Source organism: Emys orbicularis, chromosome 10 (genome assembly GCF_028017835.1).
Source record: "Emys orbicularis isolate rEmyOrb1 chromosome 10, rEmyOrb1.hap1, whole genome shotgun sequence".
NCBI lineage: Eukaryota > Metazoa > Chordata > Testudines > Emydidae > Emys > Emys orbicularis.
The window spans coordinates 84606112-84627610 of NC_088692.1; the positions used below are offsets into that span (position 1 = coordinate 84606112).

The 21499-nt window shown below is 45.2% G+C and overlaps 1 protein-coding gene across 1 annotated transcript in view; it reads right to left on the reverse strand.

The window, feature by feature from the left end:
* IGDCC4 (immunoglobulin superfamily DCC subclass member 4) overlaps positions 1-21499 on the reverse strand; it is a 120450-nt gene that overhangs the window by 49708 nt on the left and 49243 nt on the right. The window contains exons 5-7 of the mRNA XM_065412726.1: positions 5897-6034; positions 1252-1407; positions 345-755 (exon numbers count right to left, since the gene is read on the reverse strand). Coding sequence (XP_065268798.1) covers positions 345-755; positions 1252-1407; positions 5897-6034 — 705 coding nt within the window. The remainder of the gene's footprint in view (positions 1-344; positions 756-1251; positions 1408-5896; positions 6035-21499) is intronic.

A 21499-nucleotide genomic window follows, 5' to 3' on the forward strand; every position in this document is an offset into this window, starting at 1 on the left:
CAAAAAATCCTAGGGTAAGGTGCTCTGAAACCCCGTTGCCTCACTAGATTTCTCTGACCCTAGTGGGGAGAAGTCAATATGAGCAGCAGGTTCTCTGAAGAGGCACTGCAAACACCACAGTACAGCCGCCTGAACAGTCAGGCTAAGCACACCCAGTTTGACCACACCCCATCTGACAGGATAAGAACACGCGAACAGCCGCTCCTGTCTGGGCAAGATGTAGTTAAAAAATAAATAATGAAGCACAAGCCCACAAAGGGGGACATGCAGCGCGTGGATTAGTGTTCTCACCGCTATTTTACGGTGGTGACAACAACCCAACTACGCAAACCGCGAGCACCTACCCAGGGCCTTCTGATAATGCAGGGAAAAGCCAATGATCTGCTCGCTGTTGTACTCTGGACGCTCCCAGGACACTAAGACAGTGGTGCTGGACAGGGAGACGGCTGACACCTTCTTGGGAGCACTCGGCAAGCCCTCCCGCACAATGACCGAGAGCTTGGCCGTGGCACATGCCATCCCCAGCCTGTTCTCCGCCACACACTGGTAATAGCCGGCATCCTCCAGCCCGATCTGGTTGATCACCAGGCTGCCACTGCTCTGAATTTTCACCCGGCCATTGGACAGGATGGGCTCTCCGTTCTTCAGCCAGTGGATGATGGGGGCGGGCTCCCCTTCTGCTTTGCAGACAAACCTGGCAGTGCTGGCGCGGGTGCGGGAAATAGTTTCGGGAGACTGGGAGATGCTGGGAGGTGCTGAAAGAAAAGCAGAGAAATGAAGGTAAAAAAAGAAAAAGCCAAGGCAAGCCCTTTCCTCCCAAGCCACATGATGTCTGAAACAGCTCCAGGTCCACGGGAGGGTTTGCCAGGCAAACTCTTGAGGCTTAATTTAGACTAGCCCCAAAAAATCTGTATCAACTCGCTCCCTGTTCCTAGGCTGTTCTCCCCAACGGCTTCCATAATACTGGAAGTTAGTTGCTGATACTGATTTTCACAAGGGAACTCTGCAAAAAGAAAAAAAAATGCTTCAGTAAGTAAAAAAAATGAAATGGTAATAATGCCATCGAGAACGATTCCACGCTCGGATTGAATACTTGGGTCCTGATGGCTTTCTTCTAATTACGTTCCCCTCTTAGACACAGCGAGGGAGCTGTGAGCATCACTTCTGGGGGAGCCTCTGGATGTGGTTTTAGGGGAAAAGCAATTATCCGGAGTGGTGTTTACATCTGAAATGTTCATTCTGTCAACTCACCAAGGACGCTGAGCTCAGCCGCAGCTGTAACAAACTGCCTGGTCTGGGGTTTGTTCGCCCGACAGACGTACACGCCAGAGTGATGGGGCTGGGCCCGAGGAATTAGGAGGTTGGTCCGGCCTAACACAATCACGTCCGTGGAAATAGGCTTTCCATCTGCGGAGCACAAAAACACACACCCTGGGTGTAAAGCCTACATTAGGGATCCCGGCGAGACACCAGGGGTTCCAGATTTTAACTAATAACCATCACGAAAAGTTCAATTCCTAGCTCTGCCTCTGTACATGACCTTGAGCAAGTCAGTTGGTCTCTTTGGGCCTCAGTTTCCCATCTGTAAAATGGGGATACATGGCACTTTTTTTCTCACCCATTCTTTATCCGTCTTGACTATTTAGGTGGGAAGCAATTTGAGATAAGGACAATCTCTTACTACATGTCTGTACAGCACCAAGCACAAAATAGTACTGATCTGACTATACTTGAGGTACTACTGTAATATAACTAATAATAAAATGGCTTCTATTCCCATCTCTGCCACTGACTTCCTGCGTGTATAGCCTCGGTCAAATCACTTAATCACTCTGTGCCTCAGTTTTCTCCTTTGGATAATGTAGATAGTATTACTTCCCTGCTTCTCCCAATGGTTGTCAAGAGTCTTCATTGTTTGTGTGGTGCTCGGACGCCTGGACAACGAGCGCCCTGGAAATACCTTTAAGTAAATAAATGAAATAGCTGACCTCCGGAAACTAGGGGCAGTTTTTAATTGGGCAATTCAGCTGGATAACTGAAGGAGAACAGAGGAAAATGGGGAAGCCACTTCTAGCTCTATAACTTTTAATTAACTTAATTTACTTCCTAATGCAGAACCAACAGGAAGAATAATGCTGCATCCAAGCAATTTTTTAATGGTCTATGATAAAAAATTAAATGCCCCAAACTTCATTAACCTAGAGCTAAGGTTGGCCAGCTAAGCCTTGTGTCTTTCCAGAATATGGAGAGTAGCTAACGTAAACCTCTGAAAACCAGGAAATATACCAATATCACCCCTGCAAAACAACCTTAACAGTGCCCTCTTTGTGCTAAGCCCCAGCACGTCAGTAATGCTCATGCTAGCACTCTACACTCATAGATGCTACAGAACAATTTCAGATCAACCTTAACTGTAGCAGAGCACGTGTTCTGCTACAATGAAAGTCAAAGTTGTTCTGCTGCTGAGCAATGGGTGGCATCTTTCAGGTGCAGATCTGTGGTGCGGATTTAATCCCATAGTTAATGCATACACCAGCTCTCCCCAAGAAGAACCTATATTGCGCTGGCAAGGAGTAGCAGCTGACAAGAAGAGATAGCCCATGCTTATCATTTTCACCATTGGGTTTCTCCTAGGGATGGACTCAGACTAGTTCTCATCCTGATCCAAACTGATCCCAAGTTTGGATCTGGGTTTAGTCCATTATAGCCAAGAAGTTGTGACTTGGAGCCAAACATCCCCTATGCTCCGGGGTGTCTGGATTCAGATCATATCTAAGGCTGACATATGTGAAGAAGATAATTGCTTTATTACATGCCTACTGGACCAGGTTGAGGGATGGAATCCAGCGTGTATTTGTCTGCTAAAAACCCCACAAGCACATTTTGTTTTACAAGGAGCCAGAGCACTGAGTCACCATTAACTGAAGAGATTTTTTCCTGTCCGGCTCCTGGAAGCTGTACTGAACTGGCTCACAACACGGAGGATGCAATGAATTTGCCAAACCCGCTAATAAATTTTTATGTACCTGCTCTGGTTACTGACCTGTAACATATTAGCCAGTTTGATTACATGGGAATTTACTGGCCTGGGTTTTGAAACCTAACCCTGTCATGAACAGCAAAGGCTGAATTTTCCACATGAGCCTTTAACTTGGAACTGACAAAGATTTGTCAGATCAGCTACATTTGAAGACTTCTGGTCTGTTTCTTGCTGTGGCTAGGACACTGCCATGCACAGCACTGTCACTTTGAAAGCAGGGTAGATCCAGGGACTCTACAGTTCTCCTGGCATGAGAAATTTCAGCAAAGAAAGAGAGTTCTTGGAGAAAGTGATAAATGGCTTTGGGGCCCGATCCTGGGGGGTGATGAGGAACCTCAGCTTCCCCCTGAAAGCCCGGGGAGTTGCGTTTGCCCCTTGCCTGGTTTTGCTGGAGGACTTCTCGGGGCCTCAGAAGGGGCGTAAGAGAAAAGGGCATGAGCCCCGTTTCCGTTCCTTCTCAGAACACCTTTAATTGTAACGTCACTGCTGCAAAGCTCCAGGAGCCATGTTGTTGGGTCAGAGGCCCAGCAGTTCCGCAGAACAGAGAGCAAAGGGGTGGCGGGGGGGGGGACGCTGATCCAGGGCTGGACAGGAGTCAAAATGGCCTGGGTGTAATTTAAAGCAACCCTGGGCTTCTCTGCCACGCATGCCACCCTCAGAGGGAGCCGGTGGCCTGGAGCCAGCGACGTTGACTCTACGTGACCCAAGCGTCCCCTCCTTTGGGGAATCCCCAGCCTGCTCTGTGTCAGGGTTTCAGCAAAGCAAGGGGACTTTGGGCCAGATTGAGTTTGTGGGTGAATTTGCTTGCGGGAGGAGAGGCTTCTCTGGGCGCTTGTAAATCCAACCTGCCAGCTACCAGGCTGAGCTAGACGGGGCAGAGGGGGCTCCTGCACTCATGCCTGATTTACTATTTTAGAGCTTTGTTTTAGGTTCCAAAACTAACCCACCAGCTTCCAATGCACGGTGGGGAACCATGCTGTTCGCCTCCTCTCCCACGCACAAGAGCCGTGGTTGCTTTCGACCCTGGCACTGCTGCTAACATCTTTGCTACTTCTGCAACTTCTCATCCTTGCTGCGATACATGACAAGCAAGAACACACCAGCTGGAAACTCTGCCATTCCCCCCACCCTCCAAAGACACTGCCCTAGAAAGCAGAGGCTGAAACGCCTTCCTGGCTCCACAGCCCACTGCTGGCTGCATTCAGTCAAGGCTGGAGACAAGCTTCCTGCCTTCAGGGTACACAGATGCATCCTCCTCCGAGTGGTGACTTGCTCCAAGGAGCAAGGGCTACTCACTTAGCACCGTCGATGTGGAACGCAGCTGTGAGCAAAGTCTACACACCCTCACATTTACTGCCCGGTCTGCGGATGGGCCCACAATTCAGTACCCAGGCGTTCAATTCAGGAACGCAACTGCAGGCACATTTTGCACACGTGCCTGAACACAAGTGACTTGAAAACCTGACCCCAGATGGAACTGACGATACCAACCGTGGCAGAGTTTGAACTGGTAACCTACAGTTGAAACCCTCAACATTACAGGACTTTACTCATCCAGAGGCTCTCAGCCCTGCTTTTTACTGCCATTTTGGAACCAAATCTATTTTAATAACCACATGAAGACTGATGAGGCCCAATCAGCTCATCCATGCTAAGCCAAGGACATTCAGACCGAAAAACCGAGGACACGGAACAAACATTTAAAAACCAAAGCTTGAAAGAAAATGCGCCACCCATTTAATTAAAAAAAAATACCCAAACTCTCACTGTGCTAATTGACTCTGATTACAAATACTCTGGGCACTCACCGCTCTCGATGTAGCAATGAATAAATTATGTAGCATGGGAAAGATGGGTATTGCTAATTATGTCTTAAGTACACTGGATGAAATGCAAGCTTCCAGCTTTGCCTCAATGATTAATCCTCCCTGGTTTTATTCCCCACACTGAGACCGGCAAGCTTTTTCTTTTTTGGAGGGGAGGGGGGGGGAGAATAGGAAATATTAGCACATCCAAAAACATTGCCATTAACGAAGAGCCACTGGAGCAGGCAAGTTACAGCTAAAGACTGATTTGATTAAATGGTTATGAGGGCGAGGAAAGAGGCTTATGTCATAACATAGATTTTTGAAAACTCTTTCAATATGTTTTTGATAAGCGGTTCCTGGGCTGAGAACCCACATGGCAAGTTTCAATGTTTAATCGCTCATGTGAAACATCTGATACAACCTCAGTGATGGTTACACCAGCCCTACTTCTGATTTAGGCTGATCAGCCCTTGACACATGAAAGTCAGTCTGGCTCGTTTATAGGCACTTAATGATATCTTTACTCTTTCTCAGACCTTCATTATCTTGACCATAAGAGGATTTACTTTTGAAAACAAGGCCCCTTAAATGACTAAAGAATCTTTATCACATTTTATAATCCTGCAAGATAACAAAAGTTATTTTTACAAAGCAACAGCAGATGTGTTAGAATTCCCACTAACCTTTCTGAACCGCTACAAAAGAAGTGTCATCAACCTGACCCTTATACCGTGACCTTCAATGCTCTGGCTCATACAATACTGCCATGACTAATTTAGATCAAAAGGCATCAAGTAACCAGAATTTCATATATTTTACAGATCAAACAACTATAAAATAAGTTGCATGCTTTGTAACATTTTAGATTTCAATTAGTAATCCCAGCTCAGAAAGGACACTCCAGATCACTGCGTACGCAGCCCCCATATGGTTGTTAGCAATTTAAAAAGCGCCCTCTCTTCCACAGCACTTTCCCTTTTAATAGATTTTAAAAATAAAGTGGCCATAGACTCCTCTCAACATCAAAAGAATAATTATCTTCATTTACCCTGTCGTATCCAAGAGACAAATGGGGTGGGATCTGCAGAGGCCATGCACTCCATGACTGCACTCTCTCCAACTACCACTGTGGTGTTCTCTGGAGCAGCAACAATTGCGACATCTTGAGTCACTGCTGGTTGGGAACCTAATACACCCAGAAAAAAATAAAAGAGGGATAAAAGAAACTCTTTAAAGAAAAGTGTTGTCCACATTCCATTTATATTAAAAACCAGCAAATTCCTTACCTCCATTTCAAGAACAAACCAACACAGAAAACAGACTTTTCTTCCTCACCGTTTACACAGTTTGTTACATTTTTTGCAGTTCACTCAACTGGTCTGGTCAATTTCACCTTTGTTTCTGGTTACATTCACTTCCTGGTTCTCCAATAGGAGTGCCATGTGGTTGGGTTTGGAATGGACACGCAAGACTTCAGGGGAATGAGTTTCTATTTCAGATCAACATTTCTGTTCAAGTCAAGCCCTGAACCACAAGCCCACAGCCAAACATTGTGGGACTTTGAGAAAGTGTAGAACCTGATCTAGAGTCCTGCTCCGATCCTGCAATCAGATCCATGTGAGTGAAAGTGGATGCACGCCTGGAGCCCCACTGAAATTCTGCACCAACCCCAGGTCCCATCCACATAGCTCCAATAAAAGGAGCAGGCACTTTGTGGTTCAGAACCTCTACAATGGACCAAACCAGAACCCCAGATCTGAACGTGCCCATACTTAGAGGAATTCCAATGCAAAGTTTGATCTGGAATCTACATCTTAGGTCCATCTAATTTCTCGTCACATTAAATCTGGTAAGCAGCCCTCATCGTTAATTATTATAATTAAAGTTCAATTTAATTACTTAAAATTGTAAAATCTGAGACTCACTCTAGTTGACAGCGTCCCTTTAACCAGCACAAAGGGCCAGATTTTCAAGGGGGACATATTAAAAACAAAGAAATCCACCCTGAATGCTTGTGTAAGAGGAACTCTTTGAGCTGGCTTCTTAAATACCTTCATGCTGTTTCACATCTGATACTGTACTCCTTGATTAAACATAGGAGCCTTGTCTTATAACAGGCTTAATCAAAGTGATACAAGCTACGAAAGTAAGATCTTGGAAGAGTGTTGCCATTTTCATAATGGAATAAAAATGCTGTAATGATAAATAATATTTAATAATAAATAGTGTGTAATAAGCATGTCATAAAAACAAATTTTATATTTCCAAGATTGCTGCTTTTATAATTTATACTCCGGTAAAGGAGAAAATCCCAGGAAATACTCATTTTTAGGAGGGGGTTCGCGAGACTTGACATTTTAGTGAGAGGGGTTCACAGGTTGTTAAAGTTTGGGAACCACTGCCATAGGGAGATATATCTATATCCAGTGTGTATACGTATCACACAACTTCCGGACACTCAAGAGTGGTCTTTTTTTGTTTGAAGTGAACCTTCTGACTCTCTCAGCCAAGTTTATAAGAAGAGGTTACGGAGACAGGAAATGTCTTTGCCAAAACTAGAATTTTTTTTATCAGTTGACAGCAGCTTTGACACTAGGAATCCTATTCTCTCTGCAGCTAATGAAAGAGATTCACTGCCTTCTGAAGGATGCTGTTGTTTTCTTCGCCAGGTAGGAGATCTGCAGTGCTGCACAATACAAGTAATTACAACCTCCCTTAAGGTTGCTCTAGGTGCTCTCGTTCCTGACAAAGAATATTGTGTGCCTTCAAGGACACTGTCAGTCTTTTAGACCCTGCTTGCTGAAGTTACCAAAAAGTGCACGTCATTTTCACTGGGAGGCACAGGCAGCCCTTTGGTGTCCATACAAGAGGGAATGCTTCATTGTCAGCCTGGTGTATTGCAAAATGCATACAGTAATATCAGTATTTAGCTCTTAGATGCAGCATTTTTAATCCTCAGATCTCAAAGCACTTCATAAAGATGGGTAAGTATTCTCTCTACTTCACCTCCACCCTGCCCTCCTCAATTTCTTCTTCAGCAGAGGACAAGGTGGAAGGAGAAGAAAAGTAAGAAAGCTAATATACCATGGAGTAAGATTAATGGAAGAATTCCTGGTTCCTAATCCAGCTGCAGCAGCTTCCCTCTGGCAATAAAACTGCATCCTTCCAGAAGCCAGAGCCCACCCATGACTGTCAGTGAAAAGGGGCCATGCAACCACTTTCAGGGTAAAGGGATGGGGTGATTTATCTGATGAACCATGGGTGAAATTGTGCCCTCAATGAAGTCAAAGGAAGTTTCGCTCTGGACTCCAACAGGGTCAGGATCTACCCTGAAGTGTCTTGACTCTGTAAGTTACTGGTTTTGATCCCAATGCGTCACCACTTTAGGAACAAACCAGCAAACAAAGCCACATACAGCATGAGGTTAGAGTCTGCACCTGCCTAACGTGAGCTAAAATAAGGGGAATTGAATCTTATGCTTTAAGGGGTAAACTGATCAGGTGGGGGGACAGGAAGGAACTGCAGAAAGACACATGCACCCAGCATGCTCTCCAGCTCTCCTATATGTTCAGCACTGCAGAGTTGCACAGCTGTATTAGTAGGGTGAGAGGGTTGTTTAACTCCGAAATATCAAACATTGGTCACGACCAGAGGTAGAACAATGGATTTGCTGGACAAGTGATTTTATCTGGTATGGCAATGCATGTGTTTCTAAGGATTAACTGTGGCATTGTCTACATGGTGAATAAGGGGTAGATATGCGCGCCAGTCCCAGGATATTGGAGAGACAAGGTAGGTGAGGTAATATCTTTTATTGGACCAACATCTGTTGGTGAAAGAGACCACTCCCCAACAGAAATTGGTCCAATAAAAGATCTTACCTCACCCACTTTATCTCTCTAATAAGGGGCAGAAGCAGTTCCATGGCTCCTCTGAAGGCATAACATTCCCCCAACAATTTCACTCCGAGTCAGTAAAATACCTTAATGTTCCCAGTTCCTTGGCACTGGTGCAGAAAGTCACAACTTTGCCGACAGCCTTGCGCCGGAAGCTGTTTTCAGCACAGAAATTCTAATTCTCAGACCAAGACATGACACAGGACATTAGAAACAGAGCATCAACTAAGGTGCAGGTAGTAGAGCAAAACACATAAGCTAGGGATGCAGCGTTAGGATATTCCCACTTGGATTTCTTGGTCTTCCTGGGTGGCAGCTAGCATTGGGGCTAGATTGTCTCACACATCTGAGTTTACCCTCTTTGCTGGGATCCAACAGTATCAAGTGATTCTAACCCCTCCCCCTTTGGTCTAATTAGAATCTCTTCATTCACATGAAGTCATCAATATTAGCAGAAAAAAGTGTGTATTTACAGCTTACAAACCAACATGGCCCTCTATCTTATACTGGTGCCCATCACCATGGTATCTAAGGGCTTGTCTTCACTACCCGCCGATCCGGCGGGTAGCAATCGGTCTATCGGGGATCGACTTACCGCGTCTAGTGAAGACGCGATAAAATCGATCCCTGATCGCTCTGCCGTCGACTCCGGAAATCCACCACGGCAAGAGGCGGCAGCGGAGTCGGCGGCAGCAGTCGACTTTCCCCCGTCCTCACAGCCAGGTAAGCCGACCTAAAATACGCAACTTCAGCTACGGTATTCACGTAGCTGAAGTTGCGTATCTTAGGTCGGACCCCCGCTGTAGTGTAGACCTAGCCTAAGTGTCTAGTTAACCTCCCCCTAGTGTTGGTTGACACCAACTTCAAGACTAGCAAGGAAACAGATTCTTATGCGCAAGTAAACACATAATCTAGAAATGAAACGAATTATGTTAGTGCAAAGTAGCAGGATTATCAACAAGGAAGTTTGGGATTAGGAAATGTAACCCACTGACATGTCTGTTTCAAACTAACCTAGAAGATTTTCCTGCAGTGTTAAAGAGTGGAGACCCAGAAACACAGGAAGCTTCTGCAGTCTTCTGCCAACAAGGCACCTATGAAACCCACTCCATGCACCATGCTGTGAACTGAATGTGGGTTTTTTACTGGAGTTGGGTCCAACCCCCCAAAATTTAGATCTGGATCCAAATTTTGCTGAAGTCCCAAGTGTGTCTGAATGAAGACCTCTTCTTTAGAATAATGCAAACATGCTCTAAAAGAGGACTGGGGAAAATCCCTGAGTAAGGACCCTGTGCAGAAAAAGACCAGTAGCCAGCATTTGTCCACCAGATGGAAGCAGAGATACAAAGAAGCATGCTGTGGACTTTTACCCTGGGCAACATTTACATTGGACATTCTTAAGATTTAACCTCCAAACTCTTTCCAAATACCCAAGCAGAGTCGCAACGAAGTTCAGAGAAAAAGTAGGCATTTCAGCCAGGTCTGAGCACGTATCATCACTTTACACAATGGAACTATTACATTAGAAGGAGTGACTGATGGAAAAAGGTGCATCTGTGATCTGGTTTCATGCTTATAAACACACTGGGAGCTGAACAGGATTTTGCTACATTCAATTACATTCATTCAGGCCAGGCCTATGACATAAAAGGTTACAAACACCATTGGCTTAACAGCCAAAGGTACAATCACACTATAGCAAAATTCAAGGGATTCTCGAATTAGCATGCTGACTGGGCTACCTTGGATGGCAAAAGACATTCTATTCCCTGCGGTACATATTGGGCCAAATATTGATTTCAGTGGAGTTACGCCAGCCAAAAGTCTGGCCCACTGTTTAAATATCAAGGGGGTGATTCTCTACCCTGAAGTCACTGGAGTTACCCAAGCAGAGAAGTAGTGAGAGGGGAATCAGGCGCTGAGGACCCACACTTGCTCCATTACGGAGGCACGTGTTAGAAAACATCAGCAATAAGTGAGAGGGAGGCGCTGCCTGTCACTCAGAAAAAAAGCCCTCGGGTTTGCTGATTGTAACCCACGTGTGACACCACTTAATTGCAGTTGTGTTAGGCCATGGAGTTCCTTGACATACTCAGGAGGTGTTTACTATAAAAATGCACGTGGAGAGTTAAAAAGACCCATGTCGGCTGAAGTATCAGATTAATGCAACTGTATTCTGAATAGCGTCTTTCATCAACACTACAGCTCCAGGTCAGCAAAGCAGGGAAGTCCATGAGTCACGCTCTCTCGGTTCAGCGAAGCAGCTGAGCGCACTGCCTTGAATGGGGCTGAACAGGGAGAGTGTTACTCACGGACAGGAGTGCGGTGCTGAATTGGGGCCTATATCCCTAAAATGCTTTAAAGAGTGAAATAACACAGCTACCAAGGAGAAACGGTGGAGAGTGGCGCTTTTGTGGGAGAGCAGGGGAGGGAGGAGAGGGAAATTTTCAATCCAGATTTGAAATGAAATGCTCAAGTGATAAGACACAGGGGGTTTCTCCCGCTGCAGATTAGAAAGCTTCTGCACCAGGTGTGGGCATATTACACAGAGGGCGAGAAGGCTGGCTCTAAATGAGCCAAGGGAGTGGAAAGAGGCAACATACGGGCAAGGAGGGAGGTCTCAACAAGTCCACCAGGGGGTTGGAAAACGTGAGGGCAATGTTGAGATGGAACCAGAAAGAAACTGGGAGCAGGGGAGACAGTGGAGGACATGGGTGTTGGGTCACTACACTTTAAACATGCAAGTAGATCTACACCCGCTGGGGTAGCTGGTGAACACATAGGTAGGCGTCTGTGCATGCACACAGGGTGACGTTTGCTCTGGCTTTGTGCAGGGATCGGGGAATTGTTATTATTTATTTGTATTACCGTCGCAGCCTCTAGTCATGGAGTTCCCCAGTCCACCCGCTGCATCCAACATACCTGTGAGCTGCAAGAGCATCCGCTTTCGCTCTGCAACCCTCACTGGGACTGCCGGATCTTTGGTGCAAGGCACTAGCACAGCCCATGGGCCTGCTCTAGGCCTGCCCTCAAATCCCCTTGTGCAGTGTCCTGTTTAAGGCTGGCAGCACAGATGGGGTATGGACCCACTGTACCTATTCAGCCCCTTTTTCATGGGGCATATGCAGCACAAAAGGCACCCCCCAGCCTGCTGTACTGGGTTAACTAGGCATGAAGTTGGCCATTCAGGAGCCAGGCTGGGTATTTCCAAGTAGAATCCAGTGATAAAGCAGAACCCCCCTCCTCTCTGCTCGGGCCAATGAGCACCCGCCCAGATGGGAGCGCTTTGCTCACTACCCATAGCCTGGGACAAAGCTGCTGCCATCACAGACTTTAATGGGCACTTCTCTTTTTCTGCCTGATTTAAGACTTTCCTCGAAGCCACTGCAGCGCGGTGCCAGAATCACCAACCAACTCCAGAGTAGGCCTGAAACGCCGGGATTTTAACGCTCCGATCAGCCACGCCTCACGGCAGCTACTCCGTCTCTTCCTTCTGCAGACCCCATGCATCGCTTCAGAACAGAGCACGGGGAGGCACTTCGAAAGCGATTTGCTTAATCGGACGAGCACCAATTTCTAGCAAAAAGCTTTGCCAGACTTTTCTGGGTGCTCCTGGTGTCCCCTGGGGTTACAATTTGGGGGTGAGGGGTTCATGCTTTTTGGGGGGTTTTCCTGTAAAATGGATCCTCGTGCCTCACAACCTCCTAAAGGGTTTTACAACTTGACTCAATTTTGGGGGTCTTTTACCATAGGATCAGAGAGCCCAGCCACCGCGGCTAGCGGTTGCGATAGAAACAGCTCAGTCCTCATCCCTAGAGTTCTGCATCCAGAGCAGCTTAGCTTGTGAGTCCCAGCTGCCAAATTATGCCAGAGTTTGAAGTCCTATTGGAAAAGGGAGGCCAGGGGTGAGCACAGAGCCCCCAGCAGTTCTACGCCAGGCGGCCAAACAAAGCACCTTTCCTATCAAAGCCACAGTGCCAATGGCACCAAGAGCCATGATGTTCTGACTCATACACTTTATAAAACCTAATACGCTAACAGCAGTGAACACCGACCTCCAAGAATGATCTGAGGTCTGGAAAACATGCCTTGTAATAAGAGACTAAAGAAGCTCAATCAATTTAGTCTAGTCAAACAGACTCTAGGAGTGATCTGGGGAAATTATAGACCCGTAAGCCTTACATCTTTACCTGGCAAACTGGTTGAAACAATAAATTAAAAACAGAATAACTAAATAACTGGAAGATCATCATCTGATAGAGTCTGATCACCACGGATTCTGCAAAGGAAAATCATGTCTCTCTAAATCGCTTACAATTCTTTGAATGTGTCAATAAAGTTGTGGATGAAGGAGAACCAGCTGACCTAATTTATTTAGAGTCCCAAAAGGATTTTGACCAGGTTGTGCACAAGAAACTACTAAAGACGCTGAGCAGTCACGGGGTGAGAGGCAAAGCTTTGCCGTGGCTGAGAGACAGAAAGCAAAGAGCGGGATTAAATGGGTAAAAGGTTAATAGCAAGCATTCTCAAGGACTTGTGTTGTTTAACACATTTATTAATGACCCGCAAAGGGGGGTGAGCAGGGAAGGGCAAAATTTGCAGATGACACAAGGTTATTTAGGCTAGTCACGATTAGAGAGAGGCATGAGGAACTTCAGAGGGACCTAACCAAATTAGGCGAATGGGCAACACGATGGTAAATGAAAGGTAATGTTGACAAATGCCAAGTAATACACATTGGAGGGGAAGTTAAAACTCCTCATACAGCTCTCAATTAACTGTATCGACTCAAGAAAGGACCTGGGCATCAGAGCTTCATGAAAACCTAGATCAAAAAGCTAACAAGATGTTTGGATGCGAAAGGAATAGGATGGTGAATAATATAAAGAATGGGCGGCCCCGCTGATCAGCGCCTCCCCCTCCCTCCCGCCCGCCGCAATCAGTTGTTTCGCAGCGTGCAGGAGGCGGGGGAGGAGCGAGGACATGGCGTGCTTGGGGGAGGGGGAGGGAAGAGGCGGGGCAGGGGTGTAGCATTTAGGGAAGGGAGTAGGGGCGGGGCCTGGGACAAAGCTGAGGGTCGAGCACCCCCCGGCACAATGAAAAGTCCGCACCTGTAAAGGTGGGAAATTCAAAACAAGTAAAAGGAAATACTTTTCCACACAACATCTAATGTGATTGCAGAACAAGTCACTGCAGCCAAGAATTTAGCGAGATTCAGAGAAGGGTTGGATATGAAGAATAGCCACAATTATCATAATTAAGGATACAAATTCTGGAAGGTTCTGCATGGCTTAAAGCGATCTCTAACTATTAAAGACCAGGATGAGGATGAGACTAAACGGGAGAAGGGTGTTTCAGATTATTCCACATTTGCTGCTGTAGGGTTCTTACACCCTCCTCTGAATCATTTGGTACAGTCCCGGTCTTTTTAATCTCTCCTCATATGGAAGCCCTTCTCTGTACCTTTTCCAATTCTAATAAATCTTTTTTGAGATAGGATGACCAGAATTTCAGACAGTATTCAAGATATGGGGGTGCCATGGATTTATATAGAGGCATTATGATATTTTCTTATTATCTATCCCTTTCCTAATGGCTTCTAACATTCTGTTAGGTTGTTGTTTTTTTACTGCAGTTGTACATTGAGTAGATGTTTTCAGAGAACTATCTACAATGACTCCAAGATCTCTTTCTTGAGTGGTAACAGCCAATTTAGACCCCATCATTTTGTATGTATAGTTAGGATTATGTTTTCCAATGTGCATTACTTTGCACTAATCAACTTTGAATTGCATCTGCCATTTTGTTGCCCAGTCACCTAGTTTAGCGAGATCTCTTTGTAGCTCTTCACGGTCTGCTTTGGATTTAACTGTTTTGAGTAATTTTTTATCTACAAATTTTGCCACACCGCTGTTCATCCCCTTTTTCCAGATCATTTCTGAATATGTTGAACAGCACAAGTCCCCGATCCTTGGGGAACCCCACTATTTAACTCTCTCTATTGTGAAAACTGACCATGTATTCCTATCCTTTGTTTCCTATCTTTTAACCAGTTATTGATCCATGAGAAGACCTTCCTTCTTATCCCATGATAGCTTACTGTGCCTAACAGCCATTGGTGTGGGACCTTGTCAAAGGCTTTCTGAAGTCTAAGTGCACTATATCCACTGGATCACCTTGTCCACATGCTTGTTGACTCCCTCAAAGAAACCTAATAGATTTTCCTTTACAAAAGCGTGTTAATTCTTCCCAACATATTGTGCTCACCTAGGTGTCTGATAATTCAGTTCTTTACTATAGTTTCAACCAATTTGCCTGGTACTGAAGTTAGGTTTATTGGCCTGTAATTGCCAGGATCACCTCTGGAGCCTTCAGTCATGTGGTACAGAGGCTGATTTAAACAATAGGTACATACCACGGTTAGTATTTCTGTAATTTCATATTTGAGTTCCTTCAGAACTCTTGGGTGAATACCATGTGGTCCTGATGACTTATCACTGTTTAATTTTTCAGTTTGTTCCAAAACTTCCTCTATTGACACTTCAATGTGGGACAGTACCTTAGATTGCCACCGAAAAAGAATGACTCAGGTATAGGAATCTCCCTCACATCCTCTTCAGTGAAGACCAATGCAAAGAATTTATTTAGCTTCTCCACAACAATTTTGTCTTCTTTGAGTGCTCCTGTAGCACCTTGATCATCCAATGGCCCCTCTGATTGTCATTCTTCTTACTTCTGATGTATTTAAAAAAAAATTTACTGTTAGTTTTTGTATGTTTTACTAGTTGCTCCTCCATTATTATTGTAGTGTAGAGTAAGCAGTGAAAAGTGAATGAGATTTTTTAAAATCATCCAAGTCTTTGGTGAAAGTGCTCCCAGGCATCAGGAAAATGGTCCCCGTTTCCAATCAGAAGAGTAATCAAGTAAATATTGGAGAAAATATGAAACCCAAACCTGAGATCCAAACATTATTATTATTATTTGTATTACTATAGCACTTAGGAGCTCCAGTCATGAACCAGGACCCCATTGTGCTAGGTGCAGTACGAACACAAAACAAAGACTCCCTGTCCCAAAGATCTTACAATCTAATTATAAGATAAGAGACAACAGATGGTTACAGACAGACAGGGGAGTACAAGGAAGCCTTAAGACATCTTCTCACTGTGCAGTGGCAGTCAAAAAAGCGATCAGAATGTTGGGAATCATTAAGAAAGGGATAGATAAGAAGACAGAAAATATCATATTGCCTCTATATAAATCCATGGTACGCCCACATCTTGAATACTGCGTGCAGATAGGGTCGCCCCATCTCAAAAAAGATATATAGGAATTGGAAAAAGTTAAGAAAAGGGCAACAAAAACGATCAGGGGTATGGAATGGCTTCCGTATGAGGAGAGAGTAATAAGACTGGGACTTTTCAGCTTGGAAAAGAGACGACTAAGGGGGGATATGATTGGTGTAGAAAAAGTAAATAAGGAAGTGTTATTTACTCCTTCTCATAACACAAGGACTTGGGGTCACCAAATGAAATTAATAGGCAGCAGGTTTAAAACAAACAAAGGGAAGTATTTTTTCACACAACGCAGAGTCAGTCTGTGGAACTCTTTGCCAGAGGATGTTGTGAAGGTCAAGACTATAATAGGGTTCAAAAAAGAACTAGATAAGTTCATGGAGGATAGGTCCATCAATGGCTATTAGTCAGGATGGACAGGGATGATGTCCCTAGCCTCTGTTTGCCAGAAGCTGGGAATGGGTGACCGGGGATGGATCACTTGATGATTCCCTGTTCTGTTCATTCCCTCTGAGGCACCTGATGTTGGCCGTTGTCGGAAGACAGGATACTGGGCTAGATGGACTTTTGGTCTGACCCAGTATGGCCGCTCTTATGTCATCATGATCGACAGTGGTCTCAGCGCACCAGATACCTAACCATTGTCAGGTTTTTTGAAGGCATCACAGCAAAGGCGAGTTTTAAACAGGGATTTGAAGGAGGACAATGAGGTGGCTTTGAGGATGTTTAAAGGGAGTGCCTCCCAGCATGCGGGGCAGCATGGGAGAAAGCATGCAGATGCTTGTTTGAAAATTTAACAAAGGGGCAATCTCAAAACTTTGAGACAGATTTATTAAAAATAGGCCCAAATGGCAAGCAAAAAGTTATCCTTTTCTGTTGCTGCTAGTGCACATCATCAGCTAAAAATACTCCAAATGCAACGGGGGGAAATGTTATTTGCTCAGCTCATTTCCGATGGTCACTTTCAGTGACTAGGAGACTTCTTCCAGAGATGGAATTGACACATCTCCCCTAGATTCCATAAACGCTCTGCATCAGCTAAGACACTATAGGTTAAACATGACTCGACACCGTCAGCTCTCACATGTCAACAGTTTGTTGCCTGATTGCCGGATATCTCGGTATCTCAATCTTCTTTTCCATGAACTTTCTCACCCTCTGCGGAGTAGGAGTCTGAAATCTAATTCATCCTTATAGATCTCCTCTGGGAACAGATTTTAGCACCTAGCAGCTGTTCAATTGAGAAAGTCAGTGCTACTGCTCCTGTTATTCTGCAGCTAATAAAGAGGCAAAGTATCCATTGCAAAGCAGGCCCCTTCAGAAATACAGGCATTGTGCTTGCAAAACTTTCCCCTACTCCCACTCCCCTCAACTCAGGGGCCATATGGATTGTGCAGAGGGAAAGATGATGATGACAAAGGAAGAGAAGTAATGTCCCACAAAGCCATCTGGGAAGGATTGGAGAGCAAAGAGGTTTGGGATGATTAGATTCTAAGATCTCTGGAGCAGGATGTTTGCACACCACCTATGTACTCAAAGTGTGTCATGAACAGTTCTGGGACAATCTACATAATAAGAGACTCCAAAATGGTGTCACAAGCATTTCTGGATTTATAGCAGTGCTCATCACAACACAGAGAGAGTGTGCATACAGTGCCTGCAAGGAAACACAACACCAAGTAGCCCAGAGATGAGCTGGTCCCAGAACGAAGCCAGGTCAACATTTTCAAGTGACTAGTGATTCAGGGTGTCCCACTTGAGACACCTGAAATTCAGGCCCTTTCCGATGGTCTCAAGCTGGGCGCTTTGAAGTTAGGCTCCTAAAACCACTCGTCCCTCTTCAAAGTTCAAGCCTGGTATTCTGCCCACAACCATGGCAGTCAGGCAAAAGCATTAGAGCCTCTGAAACATGAGCTTCGGTATCTGCATATAGCAATAAATCTCTACAGAGCGCAGCGCTGAATGAGACATATCCTGAGCTGGCATAGATCAGCACAGTCCCACTGATATGAATGGGGCAACACTGATTTACACCAGCTCAGGAACACTGGCCCAGTGTTAGGTTTTGCAAAACAATGTCAGCAAGTTTGTAGTTTCTGCTACAACCGTCCCAGGTCCAGAGCGGAATCTTCCTGTACCTCTAGAGTGGGGTGATTCTGGATAAAAAGTGATTCGTCCTGTACCTCTAGAGTGGGGTGATTCTGGATAAAAAGTGATTTGTCCTGTACCTCTAGAGTGGGGTGATTCTGGATAAAAAGTGATTCGTCCTGTACCTCTAGAGTGGGGTGATTCTGGATAAAAAGTGATTTGTCCTGTACCTCTAGAGTGGGGTGATTCTGGATAAAAAAAGTTCTGGTTTGGGCCTCTTTTTGCCTCTCCATTCACCAAAGTGCTTGAGCATGTGCCTTCTTTTAGGCATTGAGAACTACTTACATGCACAGAGTTAGGCACATGCTTAAAAGACTTGGTGAATTAGAACCTCTAACGCTACATAGCATCAAAAGCTCAAAACAAAAACAAAATCTGGCCCTGACCACTGTTGGGGACAGGACCCTTGGCTACGCAGACCATTGCTCTGATGAGGTCTGGCAATGCCCATGTTCCTCGCTTCCTTCATGGAGATGTTCATGTCTTTTTCTTTTTTAGGCCGCAGTGGAGCAGTTAGGTCAGTGCACAAGGTAGGCATAAAGGATATTTTTGAACGTGGAGATGCTTTTCTTTCTGCTTTGATTACACAGAGGATGCTGCATTAGCCAGCCTTGGTCTCTTCTGCCCACCTACATACATGAGCTTTAATATTGTGACTTTTATACTGTATACACTTTGCACTGCTTTGCAGACAGTTAGTGAAGTGATTCTCTGGGCAAGACAACAGGTAAGAAAATATCTTTTAGCTTATAACTCTTTGGAACGCTGTGTCTTTCCATATATCAATTCTGTGCTAGGGTAATGTGAATATTATTATTAATAAAATAGTACTAAGTATTTAAAGGGATGATAAATATAGAATGGGAAACAAAAGCACGAGAAGTTAAATGATTTTCCTATTGCCAGTGAAGGTATCCAGATTAGACCCCAAGAGTTTTCACCTCCTGCGCTCAAATCATTGCCCTCAAATAAAATAGCTGGAAGTCTAGACCACTGGAAAAAATATCCCCAAGTCACTAACAAATAAAAATCCACTCTAGTTTTTAAAAAGCAGCCGCTCTCCTGCATGCATAACAGCTGGTACAAATGTTACCACTTCATGTAGACGTATATAAGTGCCTGATTTATGAGCAAAGTCAAGTACTTAGATACCAAAGTGGCAGGATAAAATGGCACCTTCAAAAGAAACCCACAAAAAAAGGCTCATTCAAGGCCCTTTCAAAGTGAGGATCAAAGAGTGTATATAGAGTGCGCGTGTGCACACACACACAGGGTAAATGTCACAAAAGACTTTTCAAGTATTTCTATCAAGAGTGTTACACTAGTTAAGCATGATTGCTGGGAGCAGTTCTGGGCAACGTCTGTCCAACTGGCTTGAGATGAACAGTCTGTAAAATAGTTTCCCCTTGTCTGTGCTCTGGAGTTGAGACTCTGGGAAGCCAGTGGAGCCTAATCCCAGTGAAAGAAGAGGCCACCAGACAGTTCTGTTTCACTCCTCTCAACTTCCTTACACAGCCAACATGGATTTCTGCTCAAAAATTAAACCCTTTAATGTACCGATTCACCTAGGAAGTCAACATTCTAAACGATGTGTTCCCAAAAGCCCAGCGAGAGACCAAGCCATGGCATTCTTCCAGGAACTGATTTGTGGATTTATTTATTTTTTTAGAAGCCTTGAGGCCTGCAGGGCACAGAGCTGTATTTACAGGGAGTCTTAAGGTCTGTTGCTAATCAGTCAGGGTGCACTTTGCCCACCATTCAGCCTCCTGTAAAGCTGTCAACAATGGCTCGCTGTTTCCCTACACACGTTTAGAACTGTTCTTCATTAAGCCAAAAGGGAGCAGAGCCAGCCAGACTGCACTATGGATGCCCCTTTATTCACTGATAAACATTAAGAATTGCTCAAACTTTAGCCACCCAAGCTTAGCAGGGCATATTCGTGATCTTCCAGCAGGCTCCACTCTGCAGAACGACTATGTAAAGACGGCACCTTCTTATAAAGATACTTGTGGCTCTTTTGTTGTTCTACTGGAGGCCCTACTTATCAGCCAATGGTTTAGGGATTCCAGGTTTAGGAATGTCAAATCCTATTGGATATTCTTCTAAACAGGAAGGGACTTGCAGGCATAAAGGGTGGAGGCAAGGGCTGAAAGGGGAAGAGTTGGGGGTATGCACAAGAGCCAGTAGGGCTGAAAGGGGCAGGGCAAGGGGTTGCCAGGGGGAGTGGGGTTATGTTGGGGAGAGGCCAAGGTCCAGAGTGGAAAGGGTCTGGGGATATGAAGGGAAGGACTCAGATGGGCTGAGACATCATCATCAGAGAGTATAAGGCCAGATCATCAAGTCTGACCTCTTGTAGCTCTCAGATCACCAACCCCACTCAACACCCGCAAACTAACCCACCAACCGAAATTAGACCAAAGTACTACAGCCCACAGGAGACTAGACTATTGCGTGCCACAGACACAAAGCAGGCAGGACCAAGGTGCACCAATGCCCGAGGCCCCTGCAGTGGCACGGAGCAACATTGATCAGTTTTGATAAGGACAAGCCCCTTCCCTTCTGCCAGCTTCTTATCTATCCATTTCTCTTGATTTCACAGGTCACGTGGCGAACAGACTACACTGATGGCAAGTTGTTCAGGGTAGGGTAAGCTTTCCAGTCAGGGACCTGCACAACGGCAAGAAAACACTGGAGAAAAACCTCGGGGTCTCCGAGACGGGGATTCCCACTGCAGTTCGCTGTGCAATGCCCTTCTCTCACCCTAAAACAGCTGTCCAGCCAGCGTATGCTAGTGATGCCTGAGCGATGGACCAACAAGCCCTCAAAGGGCTCCTTCAAACGAGAATTGTTGGAGAACCTAATTCTACAGAAGTTACTGAGAAAGCGGGGGGAGGTCTAAAAAAGGAGAAGATCCGCAAAAGGATCTTTCTGTATGTGGTCCACAGAATGGGACCGCTAGATTATGCAGTCCAGAGCAATATCTTTAACCTGGTTTATGCAAAAGGAATTCCAGTCTTATTACCACGCGATCTATATGATACAGCTGTTCTCCTGAACGCCTCCACTTGGCATTGACCCATACGAACCTTCATTGTACTCATCCCATTACACTCACTTCCTGCAGTCAGAACTTGGCAGATGGCGTTACCATGAGATGAATGGTATGTACAAGAGTCACTCGACTTTAAATCAGTCACGGGCCAGTGTCGGAGCATCACTCCGTGAGCAAGGCTTCCTAACTGGCAATACAAATAACCTTTACAAAACGTGTACACAGCAGAGGCTACAGACACCATAGCTGGCAAATATATT